The sequence below is a fragment of the Pyrus communis genome, chromosome 1 (assembly GCF_963583255.1).
Source record: "Pyrus communis chromosome 1, drPyrComm1.1, whole genome shotgun sequence".
NCBI lineage: Eukaryota > Viridiplantae > Streptophyta > Magnoliopsida > Rosales > Rosaceae > Pyrus > Pyrus communis.
In genome coordinates this window covers 10,726,806-10,744,897 of record NC_084803.1, presented here as the reverse complement: position 1 = coordinate 10,744,897, position 18,092 = coordinate 10,726,806, and the positions used below count along the sequence as shown (strand labels likewise).

General features: G+C 37.2%; 3 protein-coding genes and 1 long non-coding RNA gene across 4 annotated transcripts; all 4 read left to right on the top strand.

Annotated features, from left to right (window-relative positions):
* The first annotated feature begins 333 nt into the window (after positions 1-333).
* LOC137716287 (blue copper protein-like) lies at positions 334-2,066 on the top strand. Its single transcript, XM_068455724.1, has 3 exons — positions 334-576; positions 942-1,298; positions 1,439-2,066. The coding sequence occupies exons 1-3, from the start codon at positions 396-398 to the stop codon at positions 1,837-1,839; spliced, it is 939 nt and encodes a 312-aa protein (XP_068311825.1). The 5' UTR covers positions 334-395; the 3' UTR covers positions 1,840-2,066.
* Positions 2,067-5,836: 3,770 nt separating this feature from the next.
* On the top strand, positions 5,837-7,841 carry LOC137712939 (uclacyanin 1-like). The gene is made up of 3 exons (XM_068452149.1): positions 5,837-6,101; positions 6,348-6,851; positions 7,268-7,841. Exons 1-3 carry the CDS (start codon positions 5,915-5,917, stop codon positions 7,699-7,701), a joined length of 1,125 nt encoding a protein of 374 aa, XP_068308250.1. The 5' UTR covers positions 5,837-5,914; the 3' UTR covers positions 7,702-7,841.
* Positions 7,842-8,294: 453 nt separating this feature from the next.
* LOC137720046 (uncharacterized) lies at positions 8,295-9,895 on the top strand. The gene is made up of 3 exons (XR_011066460.1): positions 8,295-8,432; positions 8,580-8,657; positions 9,413-9,895. It is a non-coding gene; the product is annotated as an uncharacterized lncRNA (long non-coding RNA).
* A 2,020-nt stretch (positions 9,896-11,915) lies between these two features.
* Positions 11,916-12,889, top strand: LOC137715511 (stellacyanin-like). Its single transcript, XM_068454860.1, has 2 exons — positions 11,916-12,247; positions 12,478-12,889. The coding sequence occupies exons 1-2, from the start codon at positions 12,067-12,069 to the stop codon at positions 12,786-12,788; spliced, it is 492 nt and encodes a 163-aa protein (XP_068310961.1). The 5' UTR covers positions 11,916-12,066; the 3' UTR covers positions 12,789-12,889.
* Positions 12,890-18,092: the final 5,203 nt, after the last annotated feature.

Genomic DNA, 18,092 nt, shown 5'->3' with positions numbered 1-18,092 from the left:
ATTTATGCAAAATTAACAAATGGAATATGCTATTGATTTGTTTGTTTTTTTTCATTTCTTTCAAGATAAGTAGCAGATAATCTCACAAAAAGATGTAATTAAGGGCATTCAAGCACGTCAGCATTTAATTATATAAACTTGGTCCACTTCAATTGTAAATTGGTCCTTAGGTTCTAGACATCCTTGAATAAATCAGTCGAGCAGAAAATTGGGGAGGCAATTTTGCTATATCATTTGTCAAAGTATCACCGAAGCTTCCGTATAACTTCCTCCTTCCAACCTCTATAAAACGATCACAACCCAAATCTCATTTTTCACATAAACAGACGCATTAGTACATAAAAACAAGAGAGCAAAACAAGTTAAAAAGCAGTTACAAAATACAAAGAGACAGTATGGGAAGAGAACTCACAATAGCCATCCTAGCCATAGCAGTGATTGGTCTGCTTCACTCCACAGCAGCACAGAAAACCCATGTGGTTGGAGAAATTCTCGGGTGGCTGGTTCCTCCCGGCGGTAACTACACTTATGAAGCCTGGGCAGCCACGCAGCATTTCGCCGTTGGTGACCTTCTTGGTTCGTAACATATATACTCAAGTTTCACTACTTTTAGCTAAAATGTTTTGAAGTACTTTTAGATTAAGCGATTTCGTATCACAATAAACTAATCTGTGAACGGTTGGCAGATAAAGTTTAAAATGTTTATGGGTTACGAAAAGCATTTGAAGTTTTTTTTTTTATTTTTTTTTCTAACGAAACACATAGCAATAATTTCTTCAAATAGTATTTGAAGTGCTTTGTCAAAAAAAAAAAAAAAAAATTGTATTTTCTTCAGAAGGTTTGATATGCATAGAAGCACTCGCTTCTGAGTATAAATATTTTTTTACGAAAGCATTTCCAAGTGGACCTGTGTTTATGAATTTATGTTGTTCATTTTTCAGTGTTCAACTTTACCGACGGTGACCAGGACGTAGCGAGGGTCACAAAGGAAGCTTTCAACAAGTGCAATTCGACAGACCCCATCAAACTTATGACAACCAGTCCGGCCAACTTCACTTTGGACACCACTGGAGAGTACTATTTCATTGGAACCAAGGACAAGCACTGCGAGTTGGGACAAAAGCTGGCCATTAACGTGACTGCGGAACATATATCACCTGCTCCAAGCCCTGCACCCAGATCAGGACCAGTGACTTACGTCGTTGGTGATAAATTGGGTTGGCTTGTCCTACCAGGCGGTGAACTTGCTTATGAAGCTTGGGCCTATGGCAAGACTTTCATTGTCGGAGACACTCTAGGTAACTATATCGATGTTGATGATAACGTAAATTTATCGACGACTGTTTCATATCTAGACTAATTAAACGCTAATCAAATTCTGTTGCTTACATATAAATTATTAATTCCTTGACAATGTTTTACTTTCTTGCTTTTGTAGTTTTCAACTTTGTCAATGGGACACAAGACGATGTGGCTACGGTGACCAAGTCAGCTTATGAAAACTGCACCACCAACAGCACTATCGCCGTTTACAAAAATAGTCCAGTGATTATCCTTCTCAACACCACCGGTGAGCATTTCTTCATATCCACCTACGATCGGCGCTGCTTATTAGGCCAAAAGCTAGCCATTAACGTGACATCCGGGAGCACAGCCCAACCACCATCGTCCCACTCACCATCGTCCCACTCACCATCGGGTTCCACAGCACCTTCCTCGCATAGTACTCCCTACGCTGGTGGACCAGGCGCTGCTTCTGCTCCATTCAGCTCAGCCCCGTCCAGGATTGGTAGCGGCTACACCTTCTTGCTCATTGCCGTGGCTGCTTTCTTCTATTGATCATTGGTCACCAGCTAGTTCATATGTTGATTTTTATAATTCCTTTGGAATATGTTCCATACATTTGCAGTACATACCATGAGGCTGTATTTTTTTTTTATTTAATTTATATTTATGATTTTGCTTTTGTATTCACCTTTACCAATTCGTAATAATCCTGGCTCTATCTGTATGTACGTTCCTTTACTTTAGTTAATACAAATAAGTGCAGCCAATTGCCTATTTTTGGTCCCCGTTTTCAATTAACTTGCCCCTTTTTTTATAAACGATACTCATTTTTAAAGGGAGAAGATATTAATACTAAACCACACAATAGCGACCATATATAGATATAAAACTCAAAACAGATAAACAGCCCCAAATAAAAACATCCAAATTTGCAAGATTGAAACACTTGTCACGCAACAGTAAATAAATAGAAAATAAAATACGACAAACACACGAGGATTTCTTTAATGTGGTAAAACCCCACACATAATTGAGAAAGTCACGGGCACCCTGGCAGAAAATAATCCACCAAGAGCAAACAACAAACCCAAAGACTCATACAAGACACAACTTACAAACTCAAATATCGCGGTGTCCTCTTGTTTTCGTATTTTCTTTTCTTCGTCTCCTCTTAGTTGAATGCGATCACGTCAGACCACGAAGGTTCGCCTGCGAGCTAGAACAAATTATGAATGATGATATGAGAGCTACAAGAAAGCATTTTACTAGGATTTCAATCCTATACCCTAGCATACAAATTCCTTACCTTAATTTTTTTTCTCGCACAAAATTATGGTTGGCAAAGATAGAAAACCTGATGGAAAACTATATAACATTATTTAATGAACGTGAGAATCAAATTAACCGGCCCACAATTGAGTAAATCTATATTATACTTTAACCGTAAGCTAAGTTGATTTATATCATGAATTGATTTTATTTGATCTCACTATCCTAATAAAATGTTAACACTTAAATTATATTTTCCCAAAATGATGCATGTGAAGTTTACCTTAGAGCAACTCCACCCCTAAAGACTTTGTGCCAGCACCCCGCTCATTTATCCACTCAAGTAAACAGTAATAGACTCAAGTGTATAGTAATAGACTAAAGCATCTCCGCCCCTAAAACCAAATAGCGTAGTCAATTTTATTAAAATATTATTAATTTTTATTATAAAATAATAATTTAACAAAACGAAGGGATATGAAACTCCCCCACCGCTCCCCTCCCCTGTCTTTGCCCAGAAGCTCCCCCACCACTCCCCTCCAATGTGCAGAAGAAAGAAACCCATTAGCAAGATGAAGGGATATGGGAAGAACACAGTGGAAGTGATCTCTCTCTCTCTCTCTCTCTCTCTCTCTCTAAACCTCAGCCTCAAGGAGGGCGTCGAAGGCCCCCAAATCCCCATCCCCATCGCCCTTTGCTCCGCCTGCAAATTGGCCTTCTCAACCTCAACCTCGAGGAGCTTTGCACCAAGATCTCTCTGCGACGTGTTGATCATGCGGGAGGTTGATGGCCCGGCTAACGTCAGATGGCCCGGCATGTGGGTCTGTCGATTTTAGGCCGGTCTCTTGCCTAGCTTGGGTTGGATGCCGGTCAAAATGCTAGGCTGGAGTGGATAGCCTGGGTGTCGGGCTGGTTTTTTGGCTGGGTGCTGGCTTATCAGTTCCCCAGTGGAACTGCTCTTAAGTCATTCAAGGAATCAGATTACTTTTTATTGCCGTTGACGTGCAACCCTTCAAATCACAAACCTAAATACTAGAACATATCTAAAATCTAGCACTAAATCTATTACAGACACATTACACTTGTCTAAGAAATTAGCAAATCACAAAAACTTATGCTTTCAACATCTCACTTACTAATATGAAAAAATTATCACTTGGAAATAGTCAGTCACTTTGAAAGTTCTTGGAAACAAACGATGGAGTTGGTTTATCAAAATTATATTAAAACAAATAAACAAACCATAGAAACTAATCAATTGCAAAGAATATAATTCCAAGCATATATTATTTTATTTATTATCAATGTCCACAATCAAGGCAGAAGTTTGAAACTGAATTAAATATAGTATACATAGCTAATTAATTGCCACTTGCTAGGATCATGTTCAGAGGACTTCTAAATTTTATTTGCTTACTTAGGATTGTGATCTAATGAAAAACTATATATTCTGATTTAAGCATTAGTCAATTAGTAGATGATCAAGTGACATTAGGATAATAAGACTGAACCAATAAGTTGCTAGCTAGCTGCCGACAATTACGTGCAAAATTTTCGGACTAATGGAATGAGCCCACATATTCTTTTCTTATCTTTGCTAGTGAAATGAAATATCGTCTTGCAAATGATGGATTGTTCTGGTGTTTAACATCTTCCTATTTAACTCATTCTCCTTAGTGTAGACTATTGATTGTAATAAAGAGAAATCTAGTCTTTTATCACTAAGGAACCCCGGCAATGCTAGGGAAATTTTTTAGTGAATTGAAGCAACATATAATCTAAAAAATTAACAAAAACTCAAAGAGCATATGGGCAAATTAAAGCAGCCACTTTGTGCCTTTAAGTAACAAGTTTGAGTATTATTCTTTGCTTTGTGAATATGTATATATTCTGCTCTGTAGTGCAGTACCACAAACACTATAAATATTCTGGCTTTCTGGTAATGATAAAATTCTGGCAATGTCGATCAACACCACGGGTTGTCTTTGGTTATTGCCAGTATTCGCACGGATTGAACAGTGGCCATTGATGGTTTTTACTCTCTCTCTCTCTCTCTCTTTCCTCACCTAACCTTACCACGCATGTGGAGAAAGAGATGGAAAGAGGAATATTGTCATGTATATTAGCACCGAGGTATGGAAGTGTTTTTCATGAAAAGCAAAGGTGAAGGTTTCGTTTGGTATCTAAGATTAGAATAGAATAAATTGAGTAACTCCTTACATAAACAAGTGGATAGTACTTGATGTAAGCCGTAGGAAATAGGTGAAGAAAACAGTTCTTTATTGTCAGTTCGTCTGCTTGTTCGTTTATTTTAGAATTATTTATGGTTGTTAACAAATCAAATTGCCAAGACGGCTATACCATCGGAAATTCAAACCCTCATTCTCTTATTGAGTTGCAAAGTTGTATTTGTAAAGAACTAATTCTGAACAACAGAAAAACAGTAGTAAACCCTAATAAATAAAGAGAAACTATGGTAAGTGGTCCAGTGGAAATACGGTAGAATTTCAAGTCTGGTTTGCTCTCTGGTCTTGGATTTGAGGCATAAAACTGGCAAAAACACAAGTGTTTCTCTAGTTAAAAGTTTTGAAATGACGTGTGTCATTTGATTATAACTAGAAGTGGACTAAAATGCTTTAGCCTTTCCAAATCCCATTGAAAATTGATCATACATTTCAAGGTGTGGAATACCTCAAATATCGAAAAATAAATTTTAGAAAGTGCCGCACAAATTTACAATTAGACTTTTACGAATCCACATTTGGCCTACTACTGCTACAGTCCAGGTTTGACAAATTCCTAATTCACATTTCTCCAATTTTCCTAGATATTAAAAATGAAATTACTTCATTATTTCTCAGGAAATTTCCTTGGTAAACTCTATATGGGTCCTTCCTTTCACCTTTTGTCCTTTTTTGGGACGCTGCCGTTCCTTCACTTTTTCTCACTTGCTTCAATTATTAACTATTCTTTCTAGAGAAAATCTTCCTAATTTCCAAGTCTATAATTTAATATAAAGCAATGACTAGTCAACGCACACAGATGGTCACATTTATTTGGTGAGAGCTCTCATCCTCTCACACGGAAGTCTGAGTTCCCACAAGTCCCATATCTCGGCACACTTGACCCCGTCACCAAATCTGAACCGTCCATATTACTCACAGAACCGCAGACGTGGCATCCATCCAACGGCACAAACAGCCAAAAATTGTGGTTTTCACAAAGCCTTCCTCTATATAAAGGATGACAGATACAAACCCTCTAGAAACCAAAACCTTTACAAGTTTTCAAGAACAGAGGAAAAAAAAGAGAGTAGGAAAAAACAGGGGCGACCTGACCTTCAAAGAACACAACGGCAATGGCAAGGAACACAAACATGGCGTTTTTCGCAGCCGTGGCGGCGGCCACTTTGCTGATGAGCTTAGCGGCAGCGGCAACTACTTACCAAGTGGGTGATGGGTTGGGTTGGTCCGTCCCTCCCGGTGGCGCCGCAGCTTACACTACATGGGCTGACAATAAAACCTTCACTGTCGGCGACACTCTTGGTATATATAATTTCAGCTAAATGAGTGCACATTTGATAACTATTTTGTTTTTGTACACTTAATTTCATGTTTCATACTAATTTCAGCTAAATAAGCGTTGGAATCATAATTATTTCGTATCTGTAAACTTAATTTCAAGTTTCATACTAATGTTAGCCTAAATAAGCGCGTTCGTCTAATAATCATTTCGTTTTGTAAACTTAATTCGATGTTCCATACTAATTTCTTGAACTTTGTGCTTTGCAGTATTCACTTTCAGCAGCGGAAATCACGACGTGGCGGAAGTGACAAAGGCAGCTTTTGATGCTTGCAATGCAACTAGTCCCATTACTTTGGAGACTGCCGGCCCTACAAATATCACGCTTAGCTCTTCAGGGGAGCATTACTATATCTGCACCTTCTCTGGCCATTGCAGTGCCGGTCAGAAATTGTCTATCAGTGTGACCGGAGCTTCTTCTCCTGCTCCGGCTCCAAGGACTACTCGTCCCCCTTCGCCTTCACCACCGGCCTCTGTTCCGGCACCAGCTCCGAGTACTAGTTCTCCTCCTCCTTCACCACCGGCCTCTGTTCCCACACCAGCTCCGAGTACTAGTACCCCTACCCCCGCTGCTTCCCCAGCACCAACACCAAGCTCCTCACGAGCACCTGTCACTTGGACCGTTGGCAACAACAGCGGATGGACCGTCCTCCCTCCGGGCTCTTACCAAACTTGGGCTGCTAACAAAACCTTTGTGGTTGGTGACACTCTAGGTATGCCTCGATTGCGCTAAATATGGTCCTGTTTGGATTTTTTTTTAAGGAAGTATTTCTGCTCATAAGGTTATGTTGAACTGATTTTTAGAAAATACTTATAAATATACTTTTGAAAGTGTTCTATTAGACGTGTTTTTGTGACATAGAAGCGCATAATCAATTTTAAGTATTTTCTGAGAATGTCATAAATACTTTTCTATGTCAGAAAACATTTTTATTAATTCTAAAACAATCTCAAACCTGCCTTAAAATATGAGTTAAGTCAATTGGTTCGAACAATATATTTATTTTATTTTTGAGTTCGATCACTTTTCAGGCAAATCAAAATAGTTAGTTTTTTGGCCTAGTAAAAAATTTACGTATTTACAAATTAATTAGTGTTAAGGTGTTGATTTTGATTGTCTATTGTGCAGTGTTCAACTATTTGAACGGAACACACAACGTGGCGGTAGTGACCAAGGCAAATTACGACTCATGCAACACCAGCAGCACCCTCGCCCTGTCCACTAACCCACCAACGAGAATCACTCTCAACTCCACCGGCGAGAATTTCTTCATCTGCACTTTCACCGGCCACTGTGCCGGAGGCCAGAAGCTTGCCATCAATGTCACCTCGGGCAGTACCGCCGCCACGCCACCTTCCTCCACGGCCACTCCTCCAAGCAGCGGTGCCACCCCTCCAGGCTCTACTGCCAACCCTCCTCCTGGAAGTCCAACCAGCCCAAATACTCCTTCGTCACCGACACCCGAAGGTTCTGCACCACCACCACCAAATGCAGCAGCTTCTCTCGGCGCCGCTGGCCTTTCCGCTACCTTTTTGTCCATTGCTTTGGCTTTGTTGTTTTAGATTATTTTCCGGGGCGGTATATAGTTAATTTTGTGTGATGTGATTCATTCACTTAAACAGCTATAGCGTGATTGTTTTTACACGACATTGATCATTTTTTTTTTTTTTTACATAATAATAAATTTAGTATTGAACTTTGATTCAGCTATATCATCAGTGAAATTATACCAGTGTTTTAAAAAACTTGTACTAAGACGCGTTTAGGCGGCTTTGGAGGTGGGGTGGGAGGAAAATCGCATCTATTTTGTGAGAGTAAGTGAAAAACTCGCTTAGATGTGGCTATTCATAGGGGTGGAAAAAAAAACCAAAAATACCAAGCCGAATCGAAAAAATACCAAATAAAAAATCCCAAAAATTTCAATACCCAATACCGAACCAATCTCAAACTTTCGGTACGGGAATCGGTCTCACATTTCTATTTTTTCAGTAATCTCGAACCGAATCGAAATAAAAAATATATATATTATTTAATTTAAATATATATTTGAAATTGTAACATCCGTTGGATTTGGTTGAGATTTAATCTCAACCGTTGAATACAAATCAAAGTTGAAACCCTCAGAGAACTCAGTCATTCTCTCTATCCATCTCTCGAGTCTCGACTCGACCTCACCTCACCTCAGACAACCTCACCGTCACCACCCTCCTTGCCGATTCTCTCTCCGTCTTCGAATCCGGCCACACCCACATCACACAAGTGACTCACCTCTCTGATCTCTCTCTCAAATCAGGTAAATTTTGGAAATAATTTAGGGTTTGAAATTTAGTTTAGGGTTCGAATTCTAGATTAGGGTTTGTGAAATTTAGCACTTGGAACTGATATGGAATTTTATTTACATTGTGTCTTGTTTCTTTGTGGTTGGGCTCTCCACAATTAGGCATATGGAGACTCCTCATTCTAGGATTGTAAGCGAGCATCTGAAGCAGTTATGACCATAATTATCAAGAATTTGCAGGTTTATCATTTTTTCTTTCTCTTTCTTTCCATTTTATAATATGGCGAGACTGGTTTTTCTCTCTACCCATACCTAACAAGAAACAAGTAGATGTCTTATCCTTACTTCCTTTGCAACGTTTCTCCGGGTGGGGTGGTTCTTGTTAAATTTCTGCAGTCGAGGTAGTAATTTTTAGTTGGATGGTGTCATAGTTATTAGTTTATATGTTTAGGGGCATATAATATATAACTTCATTTGCTTTAATACATGGATAGGCTTTATGCAATTTTTGGTGGAAGTATTAGCATCAATATTGGTAAAGAATTATGCAGTATGTTAGGATTGTGCCTATATCTCGGACACAAGATTAGTTTTAAGATGTAACATTCAAGTACTGCCGTGTAATCTCTTTTCATGAAGGCCACTGCTTGAAACGTGTGGGAAACATTCCCTTGGATGAATACAATCTTTCAGTAATATGATGTATGTGTCGTCCTAAAATAAGCTCTCCGAGCTCTTGGTATTTCTGTGAGTCATGTCAGTGAGATGGTCATGCACATGAGCAAGCTGTCTCCTATTAGATGAAGTAAAATTTATGAATCAAGGCATGTCATTTTTCACTAGCTATCAAACTATTTCTGATTAGTCATTTATTGTGTATCTGTGTCGTATTATTATACTTTCGTAAGCATACTTTGACAAAATAATGGACATTCACCATCTTTTGTAATTAAGGAGAGTTGAAAACTTAGAATTAGCAAATTTGGGTTTTGCAGATTGCTGAAAGAAGGAAATTGGTATCTTCTATACAAAGTAGTGATATAAGCCAAGAAGAGGACGTTTCTTTTGAACAAGGGAATGAATCATTTTCGAATGTGGAAAGTTCTTCAAGTAGTGTTGATAATAGTGTTGACCAAATTGGCAGCATTATTTCGAGCAGCTATGAGCATTCAACTGAAGAAAGGGATTTTGAGACTCTGCCTTCTACTCTTAGTGGAGGGCTTGATGAAATAGAAAAGGATCATGGAGATGCTTTGCCGTTTAATAAGTCTCCCAGTGAACTAGTTACTGGAGTCCAGTAAAACATAAATTCACCCATGCCCTTCGCTTTTTAAAATATAAATTCACTTAATGTTGAGTTTTTTTAACAATTTTTGTCTATAAGATTTAAAGATTTAATACAATGTAATAGGTTGCTTGTTTCTTTTAAAAAGGAATATATATATATATAAAGCATTGAAAACAAAATCTTGGATGCAGAGGTGAATATTCCTAACAAATTGAACTAAAAAATCAGTTATATTACAATATTATTCTTAAAACTTTAATTTTCTACCTACTCTTTCAACGACTTAATTTGTTTGGTTTGCCGTAAGATAAAAAATTGACATATTAGGGTTTGAGACGGTGCCAAGTGCCCCTTATCTTGTAAGATATTTCCTACTTTCTGCTGCATTATCATCTTGCACGAACATATTAAAGGTTATCTTGGTTTCATATCAGCAACTGGTGGACTGTGGACGATTTCCTAGTCACTATATATGACAAAATCTGAGTTTCGTCGCAGATGATGAGGACATATTTGATTTATTATTAGACTATGTCAGATGCTATTTTCTCAATTAGGTTTTGTTCAATGCCAAAGCCTTTCAGACTTCGGTTGTCAAAAGAGAGAACAAATCCTGTTGATACATAATTCAATCAAGAAAAAGAGACGTATACCAAATATGAAAAGACGGTGGCAAAAAGCAGAAAGACCAACTTGGTTTCGTGTCGCTGTAACCCAAGATGGACTAGAGAGCTACAAAGCAAATATCAAAATTAAATGGAATTTTTAATGACCATAAAACTTTCTTTTTAGCATTTCTACTAAGTCTCGTTTAATCATTGATCAATCTTTTCTACTTCTTTAATCGCTCACATCTTAGTTTGTAGCTGATAAAGTATTGAACAATACTCTTGACCCATACATAAAAACAACGGTATGTATTAAAATTGTTCATATTTACATGACTAACTGTTATTAACATTTCAAAAAATGTATCATACTTTCTTTCCATACAAAAACATAATGGAAAATGGGTATAAAAGCAACTTTAGCTTTGCTAATACCGTTGTTATCTTCATATCATCAATCAAACAAAATTTGAGGTTAATCCGATTCTTTTGGTGGTTTACAAACTTCTATATGTTCTTGGTTACCTTTTGATCGCTTTTGCTTGTCACACTTCGTCATATAATTGCCTTCTCATTTTGACATCCATCTTGGACCAAGCAATATAATAATGTGTCGCAACAATACAAACGCACCTCTTCAAGTCAAAAGTATATGACTTGGGCCACGATGCCTGCCCATATCTTTCCATTCGGCCTGATTACAATTTAGTCTCTTGGAAATATGTACCTTTCACATTGTTGTAAAGGCGATATACTAGAAAGTAGAATCATATGGAGTTTACTATGTATTCTAATTACTAAATATAGAAAAACAAGAAAACGATGAAGAACTTACATAGTTGCTTTGTTCAATTGCACCCAGAAAACCAAAAAATTAAAAAGCAAAAAGATTGTATTTCACAAGGGATTTTTTAGTGCGTCGTAAACAATATCTAGTTAATCAAACTATCATAATATTAATGGTTGAATTTTTTTTATTAAAATATTCAATCACTTGTATTATAACACTTAATGTGCCGCGCAAAAAAATTTCTCGTATTTCGTATAAACCAAAAATTGGTAACTTTTCCTAAATTGTACAATATTCCACAACAGACATTTTTGGTCTTTTGTTTCCAGAAAGAACACGTTAACTATTTTTAGAATGTTCAACAGATATTGGTCAATTTGGTCATGTGTTGGATGATGCCCAAAGTCTGATGATGACTTTTCCCCGAGGGATGGTCTCCTTTAGCAAGCGCGTGACTAATAAGGTTGCACATGGTTTGGCAAGATTTAGCTTGAATGTAACCAATCTCGTTGTGTGGTTTGAAGAACCACCGGATATTATCTTAGACATTTTGTTTGACGATAGTAATTCTAATTAGTATGTTAGTGCGAGATGCTATTTTTTCCTCAGACTAAATTGAAATCTCTAGCAAGATTTTTATTGAAGCCCTTTATATGCATCATTTCCTTTGTTTGTAAGTATTCCTCCATTATTAATGAATATCGTATTCCATTTTCAAAAATGATTGTTGAACACAATATAGCTTTTGGTCTTCAGTCGCCTTATTTGAAAGCAAGGAAACTCGCCTTCGATATGTTAAAATCAATCAATTCTATAGCCCTTGGTCATCCTTCCCTTTTGTATAAGTAGTAGACGTTAAAATGATTGATTCATCATCCACCAAAAAACATAATTTCCAAAGAGAAAAAAAGAGATTAGGGTTTTTAGCCAGGGACGACGTAAAGAAGAACACACAGCAGAGAAATGGTGAGTCGTATGGGATTGGTTGGTTGCTTTCTTCTTGTTGCAGTGGCCTTGTTCAACGGTGCCGCAGCTGATAATTACACAGTCGGAGACGATTTGGAATGGACTATTCCTCCAGCCGGCTCTGTTGCCTACTCCACCTGGGCTAACACAAAAAGATTTCAGATTAATGATACAATAGGTAATTAAAATTTCTTCCTCTAAATCTTCATTAGTGTTAGTTCTTTCTTATTCAGTTCAGCTCTGTGCAAGACGTCATGTTTTTCCAGACAACGCATCGAGAAAATTAATCCCTATTTCTTCAACGTAGAACCTAGATCGTCCCTTGAAAATGACATTCTGCAAAGTAAATTTCTCCTTCCGATTGATGAACATCTGTTTATTTATTTATTCATTTATATCTTTTTGCAGTATTCAAGTGGAGTGGATCACACACAGTAGCTGAAGTATCGAAGGCTGATTACGAAAACTGCTCAAATTCGAACCCTCTTGCTTTTTATGATTCCAGCCCTGCAAGTATTACACTGACTTCCAACGTGACCCGTTACTTCATCTGCACCGTAGGTAATCACTGCAGTGATTTAGGGCAGAAGGTGACTATCAAGATTTCTGAAGATGATGATCGCTGGTGGGACCGCAACGCCTCTTCTTCTCTCACCGTTAATATTGGTGCCCTAATCCTCTCCACTGCGATGGCCATCTTCTTCTATAGCTTTAATTAAATGTACTTAATACCTTGTATTTATTCATGTATTATCGAAATTATGTTCATCCTTTTGATTGATAGTTTTCATTATTAATAAAACAATGATTTTTCCGTTCAGGGTTGGAATTTTTTGTTTTTTTTTTTTATTTGCTCGAATTTTTTGAATGAATTAATTAAGGCCAGCTCTCCATTGAGATGGGTTTGGTCGTGCTCGGTTCAAACTTTAGTCAACCCGTCAGTCAATCTATGTACCGACCTTTTCCTATGATTAACGCGTAATACTTCTACCAGAAATGATGGGGAGATTAAATTTTTAAATCAAATAATGCGATTATAAATGATTCGATTGTTAACTAAGTGTCGATTAATATCATTGTTTCTTATTAATGATATATCATTTGGTTTACAAATTTAGTTTAAAATTTTGATCTCTCTAACATTACTCTTTTAATATAAGAAGGTATTCAAAGGGTGTGTGGATTTTTCCTTAAATATTCAAATGGATTTGAAAATAAGGGGCAGAGGTTCTATTAAATCTAGAAAGTCACAAGACTGGTTACAAAGTGATCCGTCAAACAAGAGATCGGTAACAAGATATGGTAATTCCACAAACCAGTTACAATTATGGACAGCACCTGATGTGAGAGCAGCTCGAGCAAGTCGTGTGCAATTCGTTTCCTTTGGCGGCCCAGTGGCGAGGTCATGAATTGTCGGGCTACAAAAAGGTAGAAATTTTTGCCTTCTTTTTTATACGCTCTATAAAATCACATTCGGTTGCGAAAATTCGTCAAAAATTTTCAAAATCTTGCCCATTTCTCTACAGTTGGAATACAATTCAATAACGCATAACCCACAAACATATTCATCGCAACCTTGTCATCACAAACCCATGTATTATTTTCTCATATATGAATGCCTCAACCTCGCACACGCCTTTAGAGCAATGGGAATGGTGAAATTATCAGGCTTTTCATCATTGTCTTTTGACTTAGATATCATGTTATGGAAGAGATACAAGGTATCTTTTTATCGATTCTCTCTACAATAGCTCATTGTGGGCATGACCTCGTGACTCATATAATTTATAAGTATGCCTACTGGCTTTTATTCCCACACTCAACATTGCATTAAAATACCTCTTGGCCATTATACCAATTGTGACGCATAATGGCCTTAAATAGAGTCTCATAGGATTTGAAACTTCTCTACACACCCAATTCCTTCGTAGTATCAAACAACTTAACAAACTTTTGAATAATGACAGCCTTACTGTATCCCTCCTTAACAACGCAGTTCTATGTTTTTTTTTTATCCTAGAACTAAAACAACATCGTTGTGGCTTGGGTATTAAAAAATAAAAATAAAAAAAGAAAAAGAAAAAAAAGAACCGGAGTATAAAACACATAAACAACGAAGTAGGGCAACAGATTTCGACGGCAGTTCAGAGGACCATAGGGGCGAAATCCTCACTTTCAATGGTGATTTCTAGCGACCGAAGGGACGGCCGCCCCTTCTTGTTCCTATGTAGCTTTGCCCATGGCAACAGACATGGGTAACTGAGACTCTAGTGATCTAGTCTAGCATTGCCTTCAAGTCCTAACAATGGACAAGAGGTTGATAGATCAATCTCGCAAGGCAGAAACAATCTGGAGCAAATTGCTCTCAAGGATAAAGTTTTGATAACCCCTCCCAGCAACGAAGGTAATACCTTCTCTAGCCGCCAAGGCTTCCGCCTGAAGAAGCGAGCAGATATATCAAAGAAACTTGGCGCTGCAGAAACGAACATGCCATCTAAATTACGAAAGACAGCTCCAACAACTCCTAGCTTAATATCCACACGCCACCCATAGTCAATGTTAAGCTTAAGGGATCGTACTGGTTTAGACAAACATTGGAGAGTGCCAGCATAGGAAGGAGTGGCCAAGAGGGATAAGCTGATTTTAACAAATTCTTGCCACCAATTGATGGCTCTAGCAGCGACTAGGTTGGGAGAATCAGTTTCTAGCTTCTCAAATAGTCCAGATGAGAATTAGCAATGGTGGAGTCAGGATTTCTTGTGAGGAGGGACCACACACAAGTATAGAAGAAGAAAAAATGAATAGTGGTTATAAAATTACTAATGCAAAACATCATAATATGTATCCAAATAATTAAGAATTCAAAGTTAACATATTCATAGATAATTTTATCTATTCATAGTAATCATAAGTATTCTTGACAAATTTTATATTTTAAAACCGTTGCATGATGTCATCTATACTATTGAAAGAATTATTAAACTCAATAGAGAGAGTTACAAAAAAATTTGCAAACCCGAAAACTCAAGTGAGAGGTGGGATAGGATAGAAACATGTTTTATATTGAATAATAGAGTATTACAAACTTTTTTGTTCTTTATTCAATAAACTTGGGATTTGGATTGGCTAAATATATGAAATTCAATAAGAATAGGGAATAACCTTGCCCATTCATAAGTGAAATACAATTTTTGTAATTAAAAGTAAATGATGGGTTTTAATTTAAATGTTATTGATTTGTGATAGGGTGGTGTTATCTACAAACTTCTTTTCACCTTCTGCACAATCCTCTCAATTTTTGGCCGTCGAATCGAAGGAATTAAAGAAAATCAAATAACATAAATTAACATGGGGTGTGTGGAAAGTAAAAAAAGGTATATGGATAACACCACCCTTTGTGATAAATGACCATTTAAAATATATACTTAATTTTTTGATAGGAGTTGTTGGATGAAAAATAGATAATGATTGAATTTCTTTTAGTTGTTAAGGAGGGTTGCAAAGCAATAGAAATATGTGTAATACTAACCTTATATGTTAGGATAGGCCTAGGACTACTGTAGTCCTTACCTGCCTCTGCCAGTGCCAGGAAGCAATCAAAGTCTGCATTAGGCAAGGATCTACGGGTAGTGGTCACCTAATCCATGAGAGCAATTCCACCGGGAACAATAGCCCGATAGATCGACGAGAAAATTGACCCAATAGCCCCAGCTCCTTACTCCAACCCATGCGAGCGATTGGGTAGGGCGCTCGAGTGAGAGGCCCAGCTCGAATCGGTGGCCCGAGAGCCTGAGGGCTGTGTGATGCATAGCTGACGTCATCCATGTTTAAAAAAAAAATTGCGTCAGACGCGTGTCGTTCACGTGCGCGTGGGGGCGTGTCACCGATAGCTTTTCAGTCGGTAGGGCTCGCGGTGTAGATGGCTGAAATGTTACCGTTGGTGGGCCACGTGGCGCGTCGTCATTCGTTGGATTTCAATGGTTACTTTTTCTGTACCGTTGGATTTCCAACGGTAAAAAAAAAAATTCAAACCTTCCTTAATATCAGCCGTTGGATTTGAGATCAACGGTCCACGTTATTCGCCTTTATAAATTAAAAACAAAGAATTCACATTAAAAAATTCTGAAATGTCACCGTTGTGCCACATGGCACAATTTGGAAGGTTGGATATCAATTTTTTTTTAATCCAATGGCAAAAATTAATTAAGTCAATAAAAAAATGTTAAAAATTAATAATAAAAAATCCAAAATAAATTTTAAAAAATAAAAAAAAAATTAAAAAATTTTACTTTTCTATAAATACATTCTCATTATCTTCTACCTTACACCAAAATTTCATATTTTCTCAAATACTTTCAACCACATTCCATTCTTTCTCTCAAAGTTTCAATCCAATTGGTTTCCAACAAAATGACTAATGATGCAGGTACGAATTGGACGCTTATTAAGGATGTTACATTGTGTTTTAGCTGGGTTAAAGTTACTCATGATCCGATTAGGGTAATGAGATGCAGTTGCGAGAAATATGGAGTCTTATTCATATCACATTTCTTGAGAAAATTGGTGGGCAAAGAACCAAAGAATCAATGTCTAGTCGTTGGAGAATACTCAGCCAATCGTTTAGTCTTTGGAGATACGCCTTGGCACAAGCTAGTAGTAATCTTCGAAATGGGAAAAATTTAGTGGATCAAGTAACAATATATTATTTATTTGTTTGTGCTATATCCAAATTTACATTAGCTATTTTGATTATAATTATTTCTTCTCCCGCACTGTGTAGACACTTCAAGCATAATCTTGGTATAATGCCAAAACCAACAACAAAAACAAATCATTCACCCTATGGGAATGTTGGAATATTGTCAAAGATTGTCCTAAATTCAAAGTTGTGCATGTCAGTCCAGAAGTTGTCATGAACAGCACCCATCTACACTCTACGCCCGAACATGCCTCGCATGTTCATGAAATCGACACAGAAGAAGTGCCGGAAACGCCCCCTGAATAAGGGTCGGGGTCGACCCGTTATCCAATTAGGCCTCAAGGTAAGGAGGCTTCAAAGAGAAAATGAAGTGCTTCCAAGAATAATTATGCAAAATATATGGAAGGACTTGCTCGCCAAGATGAATTGACTTTGGCGTAAGAAATGGCTAAATTTAAGGCTGATAAGGCTAGAGAGGAGGCAAAAGCTGCAGTTGTTGAAAGATTATTTCAAGCTAATGAGAGAGATAGAAAGCTACTTAAGCAAGAAAGGGAAGAGCTTAGAGAAGAAAGAAGGGCTCAACAAGATCGTGATATTATGAAAGAGCCTGTAGAGGCGATGTATCCGAATTCTAAATATTTTTGGAATTCGAAGAAAGCAGACGTGGTGCGAAGGAGGCATGCAAGAGAAGCGAGAACAAGAGGAGATGGTCCTAGCACCACAAATTGGTTAGGTGATCATTTTCCATTCACGAGGGACTAGGGAATTTGTTTTTAATCAGAGCCCATAATTTTCCAATCACTTTGGATTGTAATTTCTTATTTATTGAATAGAGTACTTTATGTTGTTTCCAATTTATTGAATTTAGTACTTTATTTAAACTAAGAGTATATTTATTTAATTTGGTAATTTATTTAAACTAAGAGAATCTTTATTCAAATGACATAAACACACCAAATAAAATTACATAAACATACCAAATAAAATTACGAACACACTAAATAAATAAAAAAACTCACTAGATGAACTTAAAAAACACACCAAATAAAATTAAATAAATACACCAAATGAAAACAAACACACTAAATGAACTTAAGTTTCTTGAGCTTGTTTCAATTCCCACCGGTGCTTTATCAAGTCAATTTGTCGAACATTGTGCATATATGGGTCCTGAAGTAAAGTATATTGTCGAATGAGCCTTTCATTGTAACGTCTATCCCTTTGTAATGGCTCGTGTTGCACGGGTTCTTCAGTGACGTCATGAGCATAATATATTTGTGTTCTTCAATTGTTCATCGTGTTTGGCTCGTATTCATTAACGGCA